The sequence below is a fragment of the Histomonas meleagridis genome (genome assembly GCF_020186115.1).
Source record: "Histomonas meleagridis strain 2922-C6/04-10x chromosome Unknown contig_48, whole genome shotgun sequence".
Classification (NCBI taxonomy): domain Eukaryota; phylum Parabasalia; order Tritrichomonadida; family Dientamoebidae; genus Histomonas; species Histomonas meleagridis.
Window position 1 is genome coordinate 148655 of NW_027150891.1, and position 12566 is coordinate 161220.

The 12566-nt window shown below is 30.5% G+C and overlaps 5 protein-coding genes across 5 annotated transcripts; 2 read left to right on the forward strand and 3 right to left on the reverse strand.

Annotated features, from left to right (window-relative positions):
- Positions 1-2813: 2813 nt before the first annotated feature.
- On the reverse strand, positions 2814-3848 carry GO595_006782 (MIZ zinc finger family protein; the record flags this gene model as incomplete). Its single annotated transcript, XM_067920173.1, has 1 exon — positions 2814-3848. One exon carries the CDS (start codon positions 3846-3848, stop codon positions 2814-2816), a length of 1035 nt encoding a protein of 344 aa, XP_067773002.1.
- A 2246-nt stretch (positions 3849-6094) lies between these two features.
- Positions 6095-7093, reverse strand: GO595_006783 (glycosyl transferase; the record flags this gene model as incomplete). The annotated part of the gene is made up of 1 exon (XM_067920174.1): positions 6095-7093. The coding sequence occupies one exon, from the start codon at positions 7091-7093 to the stop codon at positions 6095-6097; it is 999 nt and encodes a 332-aa protein (XP_067773003.1).
- Positions 7094-7601: 508 nt separating this feature from the next.
- GO595_006784 (CAMK family protein kinase) lies at positions 7602-8849 on the forward strand (the record flags this gene model as incomplete). The annotated part of the gene is made up of 1 exon (XM_067920175.1): positions 7602-8849. One exon carries the CDS (start codon positions 7602-7604, stop codon positions 8847-8849), a length of 1248 nt encoding a protein of 415 aa, XP_067773004.1.
- Positions 8850-9359: 510 nt separating this feature from the next.
- GO595_006785 (CAMK family protein kinase) lies at positions 9360-10829 on the forward strand (the record flags this gene model as incomplete). The annotated part of the gene is made up of 1 exon (XM_067920176.1): positions 9360-10829. The coding sequence occupies one exon, from the start codon at positions 9360-9362 to the stop codon at positions 10827-10829; it is 1470 nt and encodes a 489-aa protein (XP_067773005.1).
- Positions 10830-11537: 708 nt separating this feature from the next.
- GO595_006786 (Clan CA, family C1, cathepsin L-like cysteine peptidase) lies at positions 11538-12290 on the reverse strand (the record flags this gene model as incomplete). Its single annotated transcript, XM_067920177.1, has 1 exon — positions 11538-12290. One exon carries the CDS (start codon positions 12288-12290, stop codon positions 11538-11540), a length of 753 nt encoding a protein of 250 aa, XP_067773006.1.
- Between the last annotated feature and the right edge of the window lie 276 nt (positions 12291-12566).

The following is a 12566-nucleotide window of genomic DNA, read 5'->3' on the forward strand; positions in this document are numbered from 1 at the left end:
ATTTACTGTTTATATAATGAACTTGGAATCAATAAAATATATTTAAAACAGCTCTGATTGTTGCAGCCCAAAATGGACACATAGAAATTGTTAAATTACTTCTTGAAACAGATGGAAATGATACACAATCTTTGAACGTTTATATAAATAATTTAATATCTTTTCAAAATATAAAGAATCTAATTATTGTAATTACATTAGCATTTAAAGCAGCTGTGAAAAATGATAATTTTGATATTGTTGAAGTTTTGCTTAATCATGGTGGTATTAATATTAATATTAAAAGCTTTTATGTTAAAAATTTAATGTTTAATTAGGAAATTTGGATTTTCTTCAAATTTTTCCTTACTCCTCTTCTAGAGGCAACTCAAAATGGTAATATTGAACTAGTAAAATTACTTATTATTCAAAAAGGAATTGATTTAAATGCAAAAGGAGTTGGTTTTGCTCAATCAAAGATTTTTAAATATTTTCGGAATTTTAAAATCGAATTTGGAGTTTAATTCATTCTTTTAGAACTTCACTTATGATAGCAGCTCAAAATGGTTATATTGAATTGGTTAAATTGTTACTTGACCAAAAAGGGATTAATTTTAATGCTGTAGATATATTTTATTTTTATTTAGATTCTGTTCTTCATTTTTTCAATTTTAATAAAAATTTTGGATTTTGTTCTTGTGATTTATGACAGCACTTATCTATGCTGTTGCAAAAAATTCCATTGATATAGTTAAACTTCTTCTTGAACAAGAAGGAATAGATATAAATGCGCATAATCTTTTTTTAGTTATTATAATATTTAAAAATTGCATTTGGAATTCATTTATCTTATATTTTTCTGCAATTTTACTGGCAGCATCGAATAATTATAATGATATAGTTAAATTATTACTACAACAAGAAGGAATTGAACTTAATTTCAAAGATATTATTAATTTTTTTTCTCTGCTTCTTCAAATAATTTAATATTTAAATTGAAATATTTGAAGTTTTTTCATTTTGTTTCGGACAGTACTTTTACATGAAATAATTAACAATCATAGTGATATTGCAGAAATCATTCTTCAAAACGAAAATATTGATATTAATGCTAAAGATGTTTACTTATAAATTTCATTGTTTTTTTGAAATATATGATATCTTATATGGATTTTTGGAATTTAAATCATTTTATATCGTTCAGCTCTTTACTTGTCTTCGTATAGATCTACCAAACTTGTTAAGTTACTTCTAGAAAAGAAAGATATTAATGTTAATATTAAAACCATTTGTTTGTTATTATTAATTTTTGTTATAATAATTTAACGTTAAAATTTATTATTTGGAAATTTTTCGAAAAATTTTCTACAGCACTTATGGTTGCATCTATAAATGGTCAAATTAAAATTGTAAAATTACTTCTTGAACAAAAAGGAATTGATATTAATGCCAAAGATTTTTATTTGTTTTATTTAATATTTATTTTAATCATTTAATATTTCAAAATAATATTTGGAAATGATTTAAATTATTTATGACAGCACTTATGGAAGCATCTCTTTATGGTCATACAGAAATAGTTAAATTACTTCTTGAACAAAAAGGAATTGATACCAATGTACAAAATGTTAAATTATCTTATAAAAAATTCTTTTTTATGATTTAGAATTTTATAATTACATTTGGAATATATATAAATTATTCGAAACAGCAATTATGTTAGCAGTTAAGGATTCCAGAAATGAAATAGTTAAATTACTGCTTGAGCAAGAAGGTATAGACCTAGACGCTAAAGATATTTATTTTCTTCAGTTTTCGTTGATTTTAAATACTTTGTATATTAGAGAAATTTCGGGTGTTTTTTTAATTGATTATATACAGCTCTTTCATGGGCATCTTTTAGGGGGATAAATGAAATTGTTAAATTACTCCAAGAAAAAACTGAACAAAAATAAGGCGCTTCACAAAGCCCAAGACCAAAAAATTGGATTTATAATTACATTAAGTAATTACATTATAATAAAAAAAGAGTATTAGTTTAAATTAATCTTATTTTATTCGCAGCCTTTAAATTTCATGAAAATGATAACGCTGGTTTGACGTCGACATAGCTCAACAAAAAAAATGGGTACCCTATCGGATCCCACAAATCATACTTATTTCAATTTCACTATGTCATTTTATAATCTTTTACGTAATTTTTATCTACTTGTACTTTATCTTTTGTGACTCGGGTCGAATGAAATCCATATCAATCCTTACCGACACAATTTATATAAATCAACACAAATTGCACTTACTGATTTACTTCTGAGTGAATATAGTGAAATGTCACGTTCATATGATTTTATGATAAAAAATAACTTCAATTTACATATTCATTTCATCCAAATCACTTTTAAATAAATAAGATATTACTGTCATTTTCAGGAACCAAATGTTCACACACAGATGCATGCTTGGAAAATTCTTTTTTTCTTTGAAATTGAATTGAAACCTCCTAAAGCGCCTATCGGTGCGTTTTGAATAGTTTATTAAATATTTCAAAACCTCACATAAAATTGAAACAGAATTTTCTGGTATAACGGTTTTACTCATTGAATTGTCTCGTCTGAAAAAAGTTTATCACCGTAACTTTTTGAGTGTAATTCGATTAAAAACGATTGAAACCGGTAACTGGTTTTCGTTTGATTATTCCGTATTTCCACAAACTTGACCATCGTATTTCCAATAAATTCAACGAAGAAATTCCTTATACAATCAGAAAATTCAAATTTAATTACCAATTGTTTATCAAAGCGCATTAACCGATTATATAATGTTCTGTTACATTTTTATGAGAACCCATCCCAATCAATGTTGAATATATCATTCTGTTGTTGGGAAAAAATATCAATTGTCGGATTATTATCAAATGAAAACATATGTGATGGTCTGACAATCTCATTCTCCATAACCTCAGTAGGCACTGCACCGATATTGTAAGGTTCGATCTGCGAAATTTGTATAAATTCGTTACAAATTGGACATTTCCAATTATCGGTACTAATAGCTTTAGATAGGAAAGGAACAAGAGGAAATGGATGGTGCACGGTACAACTGTTGTGAATTACAAGTGGTTGAGCTTGACCACATATCCTATTAGCAACAGCTTGAATGCCAGAATATTGGTACCGATTGATACATATCATCATCTGTGATGGAGCTTGGATACGGAGCTCAAGGACATTTGTAGGCAGGATGCCTCCTGTAAGATCAATCGGTTGTGGATATGGATCATCAGGAAAAATATCAAATGGTGAGCCATTAATTGAACCATTCAAGGAAAGTTGTTGTGTCTTACCATTTTTGAAGTAAAATGTAAGACAGAACATGGAATTATTTGGAGCTAAATCATTTGTGAAAGTAAACTTTCCATTACTTTGACCAGGAGGAACAAGTATAGGTCCAAAAAAGGGTGATTCATCTATATATTCATATAATGGGTTCGTTAGTGGGAAATAATTTGGATCAGGATCACATATTTCTAAGTTATTGGGAACAGATGTAATTGGAGAAATCGAAAATGAGTCTTGCTGATCAGCAAGAAGACGATTAACTTCATTGAGAATGTCGATTAAACTCTTATCAAATCGAAGACTGTGAAATATTTTAATGACCAAACTTAAGAGTTTTGTTTTGTTTCCACTTGCTGGAATAGAGTATTTTTGAACAATGTAACGAAGCTGAGAAATTCTTAATAATTGAACAGATTTGATAAGAGCATCAAATTCTTCATAAGATAGCGAAGGCCCGCTGTCTTTCTTAATCATTCCCATATAAGGGTATCCATTTCCCATTTGCTGGCAGAAGTTGAATCCATTCTCCATTTGTGTATTCTAACCGTCAATTTACATCGTCATCACCAAAAAATCGAAAAAAAGAAAACATCTGGGGAAAAATTGCACAAAGATAGATCATCAAAAATCAGCAAAATGTAAAGCAGAGCAAATGCATTCACATAACTATCAAAGATTTTTTCATTATTGGAAAGAAAACAAGGCAAAACCACAAAATTTTTCAATCATTGAAAATTCAATGAAGCTGATTAGCTTTTCAAAGGAAAGTACTTTTGAATGCCCATACAAATTGTGAACTTCGATTTCTTTTTAATAAGGAGTTAAAGCCATTTTTGGCCATTCAAAGGTGTCAAGAAATTGTCAGAAAATTTAATGCTATTCAATTCCTACGTAGGAAATTTCAAATGCAGTGCCGATTAAATATCATACAAAAAGTAACACCCAACATCACCAAAAGCAAAAAAACGATTAAAAGAAATATTCTGATGTTTACAAAAAAAAGCAAAAATGGTTTGCACAATTTATTTTATTATGTTAAATTTAAATCAACATTTACACAACCAAACACATTTTTCTAATACGAATACATTACTGAATATATTACTATAAGTGGATTCGAATGTCAGCAATGAAATTGTATTTATGTATATACTATATAAAGTAATCGAATGTGTAATAGATAATGAGTGTGTTAAAGTGAACGAATGCGTTAAAGATAAAGTTACATCAGATGAATGAGCAACTGATGCAGTTAGTGAATCCGATTTATTAAATGTATATGATTTAGTGAGTGTATCACTTTTCGTAAATGTATTTAATTTCGTAAATGTATTTGAGTCAGTAAATGTGCGTGTTGGCGGGAGACATTCGTCAAGTGTTGTTCCCTTTGTAACATTCATATTTCCAAATGTTTCGTTTTGATATGTTTCTATTGTCATAACTAATGTCGCATTTATATTAACAAATGCATCATTTTGTATTTCTGGTGAAATTTCTCCATTAAAATGTATACATTGAAGTGATGTACAATTAACAAATGCACATGAATTAATATATTGAACATTTTCATCAATAAAAATTCTTTCTAAATTAATACAACTTGCAAAAGAATAATTCATAATAGAAATGACTGAATTAGGAATTGTAAATGTTTTACTTTTCCCATTCGGATAACTAATGATTTGTGTAATTTCTTTATCATATAAAACGCCATCGTTTTCATAATTCGAATATCCAATATTTTCTTCTGAAACATTAATAAATTGAAGTTTAGTACATTCTAAAAATGCATTTCCATTCGAATAAACAGAACTTGGTATATAAATATTCACAAGGTTTGTACATCCTCTGGATGCATCAGCTCCAAAATTTTGTACGCCTTCATCTAATGTTATCGTTTCAAGTCCTGTACATTTATAAAATGCATTACCAACAATGCTATTACAACGGATTGTAATGTTATTTAATGAAATACATTCTGCAAATGCACCACATCCAATTCCACCCATTAATTTCTCTGGAAATTGGACATATTCTAATTTTGTACATGATGCAAATGCTCTACTATTTATATTTCCAACTGTTTCTCCAATTATTACTGTTGTTAATAAAAGTCATTCTCTGAATACATCACTTTCAAGCTCTCCAAGCAACAACAAACATTTTACTTTTTTTTTTAAACAAGTACTTTAAAATTTTAATAACATTTTGCAGAGGTTGTATTCATTGTTAGAAGCCTTATTTTAATACAAAACGGCATTGAAATAAATTTAATATCTTATAATTTCATAAAGTTGAAAATGATTTGACACAAGGGTTGAAACTATTTTAGAATGAGAATGTTTGTAACATGGTAAAATAATATTTGGAAATTATTTGATACAGCACTTATGTTAACTTTTTATAATGGTCATATAGCAACAGTTAAAATATATATTTGCTCTGTTTGAAATTTAATTTAATAAATCCTTATTTTAAAATAATATTCGAAAATCATTCAAAATATTTAAAACGACAATTATATATGAATACAAACATGACAACTTGGAAATAGTTCAATTATTACGACAAAAAGAAAGAAATGAACGAATTGGTATTCATAATTAGGTTAATGAACAAAACTTATCTTGGATACTTAATAAATTTTATAAAATTTAATCTCTTCCAAATATTTTTTTTTTGCAATAGTTTTCACATCAAGCACATGCAAATATCATAAAATCAAAATAAGTTCAATAAATTGTTCTATATAAAATCCAAATCTGATATTTATTGACTTACTCATATTGAATATTTCCTCTCATTTTTACATTCCAAATCTTGAATGGATAAAACACAGCTATCTGTAACAAGTCCAAAGCCATTTTGATCATAGACAAAAACTTCATTTTCGATCCATCGATCTCATTCCACTCGACCGGGATTTCAGATATTTCCATTCTTTTCTTTCGCGCGATCACGAGAAGCTCTGGATCGAAACACCATCTTTGTATATGTTGATTCGGGAAGAGCCATTGCGCGGCCTCACGTGAAAACAACTTAAACCCACATTGCGTATCTTTTATGCCACGTACGCCAGAAAGCCAAATAAGAAAATGAAAACTTTTCCCAAGAAAATCTCGTAAAGCTGTTCGATTTGCTTTGTTTTCGCCATCGAGATGTGCACGACTTCCAACAACGACAACCATTGGATTATAATTTTGAAGTTGAAGAAGCTTCTGTTCAAGAACACCAAATTCGGATATTTTTGTGGCTCCATCGGCATCGACCATTAAAATCATTTTGCCGCGTGCATGAAGACAGCCGGCTTGAACAGCAGCGCCTTTGCCCATGTTGCGTGGTTGTCGTAATAAACGAACTTCGGGATGGTTTAAAGAATAACTGAGAACAAAATCTGCAGTACGATCTTTGGATCCATCATCTACGATAATAATCTCCCATGTAAAGTTGGGATCAGCTGATTGACGTGAAAGAAGGTAGTCAACAGTATCATCAAGCATTGATGGTAGACGCTTTTCTTCATTATATGCTGGAACAACAAAAGTAACATAAACTTCAGGTTGTGAGAAAACCGAAGGGAATGGAACAGGATTGGTTGGGTCTGATATGGGCTCAATATAATATGTAATATGTCTTGGGTCTTTTGGCGGTAATTGAATTATATCATATAAAGTCTGGTCTGATACAAAGCGATCAAAAAGAACAAAAATAAAAGAAATTACTAGGAGAATTATTAAAAAATACCCAATATATTCTGCTAGCTTATCTGGGTCCATTTTTTGGCCGACACTTTCATTATAAATAAAAGAAAAAGTTGTCGTATTTTAGACATCTGTCTTCATAAGACATTAATTTTATGAACTTATTTTATACACTTACGCAAATGCTTCAACAGCTTGACGAATTATTAGTGCATTTTGCTCAATAGCAGAATAATTTCTGAAAAACCATATGGTTCTTTCGTGAAGATATTCTGGGGCGTATGTCTGAAAAAGTCGATATTTGAATCAGAAACAGTTCATGATAATTCGCCAATTATACTAAGTATTAACTCAAAAAAACAACTTTTGCTGCACCTGCGGTAGAAGGCATTATTACTTACAACAAAAACACCGGAATATCAAGAAAACGAAAAGGTGATTTTTTTTGTTCTTATCAAATCTATTCAAATTCGTATCGTATTTATCAAAACATGTTTCTATCGTTGGATAATGGAGATTAATGACCGTTTGTATATCATTTAAATCTTTTAAAATATTTTGTAAACAAGCGGTTAATTCCAGAATGAAACCAAAACTAGACAAACTAAATACGAATGAGATTTTTGCTGCTGCTGCAGCTAATAAAACAAGATACGCATCAGATTCTATGCTTGCTGAAATTGCCGATCAAAATGATGAAGTTGAAGAAGAAGATTTTATTGATGACGAACCATTTGAAAATACAGCAGAACATCCAATACCAAAGGTAATCAAATCATACGAAATTAGAGGAACAGTAGGTGAAGGTGCATTCAGTGTTGTTAAGCTTGCATATCGTCCAAAAACTCGAGAATATTTTGCTTGCAAAGTTATAGAAAAAAAGAGGCTCAGGCAGAAAAAATTAGAGGCAAAATTTGAGTGTGAAATTAGTGTTCATCAACAAATGCATCATCCATCAATAGTTGGATTAGTAGATATCTTATCAGACGAATTTTATTACTATGTTTTTCTCGAGTTTTGCCCTGGGGGCGAATTATTCCAGCACATTGTTGACAACAAAAGGCTTGATGATCAACAAGCTCGCCCAATTCTTAAGCAAATACTTCAAGGCGTCAGTTACATTCATGCAATGGGTGTTTCTCATCGTGATCTCAAGCCAGAGAACATACTTCTTGACAATGTTGGACATGTCAAAATATCGGATTTTGGACTTTCTCGATTTCTTGATAAAGATGGCATGGTTGATACGCCATGTGGTTCACCATGTTATGCCTCACCACAATGTATTAATGGTCATCGATATGATGGCAGGAAAAGTGATTGTTGGAGTGTCGGCGTAATTTTTTATGCAATGATGACCGGCCAACTTCCATGGACGAAGCGAAAGCAAGCCGAACTGTTTGAGCAAATCAAACGAGGAGAGTACACCATTCCGACGTATCTTTCGCCACTTTGTCGAGATTTGATTTCAAAGTTGATGTGTGTCGACGATAAGAAACGGTTATCGGCGGCTGAAGCATTGAAGCATCCGTATCTAAGAGACACTGTTATCCCATTCGAAGGAATGATGGGAGCATCAGGACACATAATTAGTTTAAGAAAAGTGGATAAGTTCTTCGGGAGAGATATCAATCTCTCGAATTTGAACTTGGCACAAACACCAACAGAAATCCCAATAACATTCGATAAGGTATTAAGAATGATAAAGAGAAGGCAGAGAAAACAGAACCACAGACTTTCAAAGCCGGAACGAATGTCTTTTTCTATGCATGAAACTACTTTAGGATCTGGAAAAACGTCCCCGCCAAAGGTAATTCCAAAGGCAAAATAAATATTATTATAAATAAAGGTTATATAAATTGGACTTCAATCGATGATATTTTTCATTATTTTTTATAAAATTCGAATTTGGATTTCTTTAGAAGTTAGAAAACTTAATGAAGGAGATAAAATGATGATATTAATAATGAAATACGAACAAATATTAAATTTAATTTTATATGTTTTTAATCAATATAATTCAAATATTGAACATACTTATTGATAAAAATTTACAGGAATTTGATAAGATATACCCAGCATATATTTGTGAATATTTTTTATGAATCATATTCAGATTTTTCATGTGCACAAAAAGATATTTTAATTTTAATATCTGATTTCGAAATACGTTATGTAAACTTGGCGGGGACCGGTTGGTAAAAATGCCTTCGTTTTTTCGTAAAGTTCACAAGCAGATGAATATTTTCAATATACTGTCAATTTACAAACAGAGATTCACAAGTTGAAATGTTATGGCATATTTTATAACCGTTTTTGAAGAATTTTTTGGTGTCAACTCATGGAAAATTACAATATTCTAAAAATTTTAGGTGATGGAGGTGGTGGCATTGCTTGGCTTGCGGAGCATAAGGTCACACATGAAAAATATGTAATCAAAAAAATTTTCCCATCTTTAAAAAATGATGAACAAATCGAGAAAGAATGTATTCTAAAAACATTAGATCATCCAAATATTGTTAAGTTTATTGACTACTTCAAATGCAAAGATAGTATTGGATTCACTGAATTTTATATTGTTATGGAGTATGCAGAAGGTGGAGACTTAGCTAAAAAAATAAAAAGCTTTAATAATTTAAAAAAGCCAATGCCAGGGAGTGACATTTTAGATTATTTTGTTCAAATTTCCCTTGCAATTAAATATCTTCATGACAGAAAAATCATTCATCGTGACATAAAACCCAGCAATATCTTCCTAACCAAGGACAATACTATTAAATTAGGGGATTTTGGGGAAGTTCGTGTTCTTGAAAATACATATCAATCATGTCAAACTCAAGCAGGGACTCCTATTTATATGTCACCAGAACTTGCCAACTCATGTAGCTATGATTTTAAGACCGATATATGGTCGCTTGGTTGTATTCTTTATGAAATGTGCACACTTCATAAACCCGCATTTCCATTAGAAAGTAATTTCCAAAAGCAATGTGAACAAATCAAAAAATGCGAATATACAATTCCATTTAAGGAACATAGAAAAGAAATTTATGATCTTATTAATAAAATGCTTTCAGTAGATCCAACAGAACGACCAACGATTTATGGAATTCTTTCGTTACCATTTATCAAAGAAAGAATTGATTCACTTGTAAAACGTGGAATTATTGACGAGAAAATCTTGAAATTGGAAATGGATCATACGATTTTACATGGGTTTACGCCTATAATGGATTTACCAAATGACAAATACCATATGAAAGTTTTGTTTGTTGGATATCATTGCGTCGGGAAAACAACGTTAATTGAGCGCTTTGTGAATGGCGTGTTTAATGATGAAATATTACCTACAATAGGAACGAGATGTTATCGGAAGGAATTGAAAGTTGACTCGTTTTTAATGGATATCGAAGTGTGGGATACTCCTTCACAAGGAACTTATCTTAACATTAACAATATGCATCTCGATGGTGTTAATACTTATGTTATTATTTTCTCTGTTTGTGATCGATGTTCATTTAATGATGTTAAAAAATGTTATGACGAAATAATCAAGAAAGATAAAAACGCAACGATTTTCTTGTGCGGTAATCAATGCGATTACGAAAATAGAACTGTTTCAGTCAATGAAGGAAAACATTTGGCAAAGGTTCTCAATGTTGAATACTTCGAAACAAGCGCAGTGCTCGGAGCAAAAGTTGAGACGATGTTCGATGCAATTGCAAGAAAATATTTGATGCAATTGAAGAAAAAGTTTGATATGCAAAAAGAAGGAAAAGAAGAAGAAACTTCATCTTGTGTAATATGTTAATAAAATGAAATTGTTATTGTTTGATATTTATGTTCTTAATTGTAGATAATAACAAATTATTGTTATGCTCTTCGTGGCTAAATATGTTAATAACAATTTCAATATAAAATTCGGATTTTTAAATTTATGTAAATATAACGAATATACATTTGGTTTACCAATCCCATATAAGTTTTTTTACAACAAGCACTTCATTTATCAAGATCTGAAATACTTTTCACTTCCATTCCTGCTGATGTGTATTTTTCATTCTTCCATTCACATAATTAAAATGAAAAAGTATATATTGTTATCCAAGGAAAGGATGAGTATTAAGTTGATGATTCTATTTTCCTAATCGAAGAAAGATCTGTCATTCGCGTTGGCTTTGGGGCAAGTCGATGTTTATAGAATATTGGAAGCGAACTAATTAGTTTCAATTTAATTTAGAAACAATATGATTCTTCTGTATCTATTTTATATCTAATATTTAAATGATTTGTGGGACAAGATGATATTTTTTTAATGTTTTAAGTTTAATACAATTGATCAAAAAATTTAAGGAGTGAAACAAATTAATACTTGATCAAATTATAATAAATGATGTATCTTCAAGAAAAATCTCATCCATATTATACTCAAATTAATCGTGAATTGTCAAATAATAAAATATCACATTATATATCATATGAAAATCCATAAAAAGAAAAATTCAGTTCGATTGGCTATTTATGCGATTGGTACGCAAGCCAATGATGCAACCCCGCATTGGTTGTTGCTATCCTTTAACATGCGGATGTAACCACCTTCACCCCATGATGTGCCCCATGAGTTACGAACGATCCAATACTTAGTTTGATTTTCCGCTCCATAACCAACACAGCCAACACCATGATCGAGTTCTGTTGATGAGCAACGTGATTCATTATAGATACCTTGTGAATAAAGTTGGAAGCTATAGTGTGAGGCATCAATCGCAATACATGTTGGTCCATGTTGTGAAACCTTTGCAGCTAGATCTTTTTCATCGAATTTAGTAACTTCTATATACTTCGTGATTGAACCAGTAGCCTTTGATAAATCGAATCTGCATGATTCTTGAACACCCTTATATGGATAATCATCTTCGAGCATGAATTTACCACTTTGGTATTTGATCACATAGTCATAAGCATCTGTCATGTAACCACCTGCACAACCATAACATGTCGTAACACAATCAACAAGGTTTTGTTCGGATAATGAAATGAGTTTACCCGTCTTTAAGAAGTGTGCACCTTCAGCACCAACGATAGCAGAGAATGCCCAACATGAACCACAGCTACCTTGATTTTTGATTTGATTAACAGCACCTTTTGTACGCCAGTCAATAGAATCAGCACTCTTGAAGTTAGATTTCTCACCATTACTTGTCCTGATATGTGGAATAAACCCAAGAAGTGATTTATATTCGGCTGGTGTATAAGCAGCAAACTTGTTCATAGAAAGCTTGAAAGAGTTACCTTGGTTATGTTCTTGAATAAGACGTCGGTTGGTTAACCATATTCCGAAACGTGTATTATATTCATTACCAGTAAAAACTAGGTTGGTTGAGCGCATCCAAGAAAGAAAAGATTTTTCTTCATGTTCTAGGTAATATGCTGAGAATGCAGCTGATAAAAACAAACCTAACATATATAAACTTGAAATTAGATGAAGACATAAAAAAGTCATAACTGGAGCTATCAAAAATTGTACGAGGTAGTTAACTCCGATTCA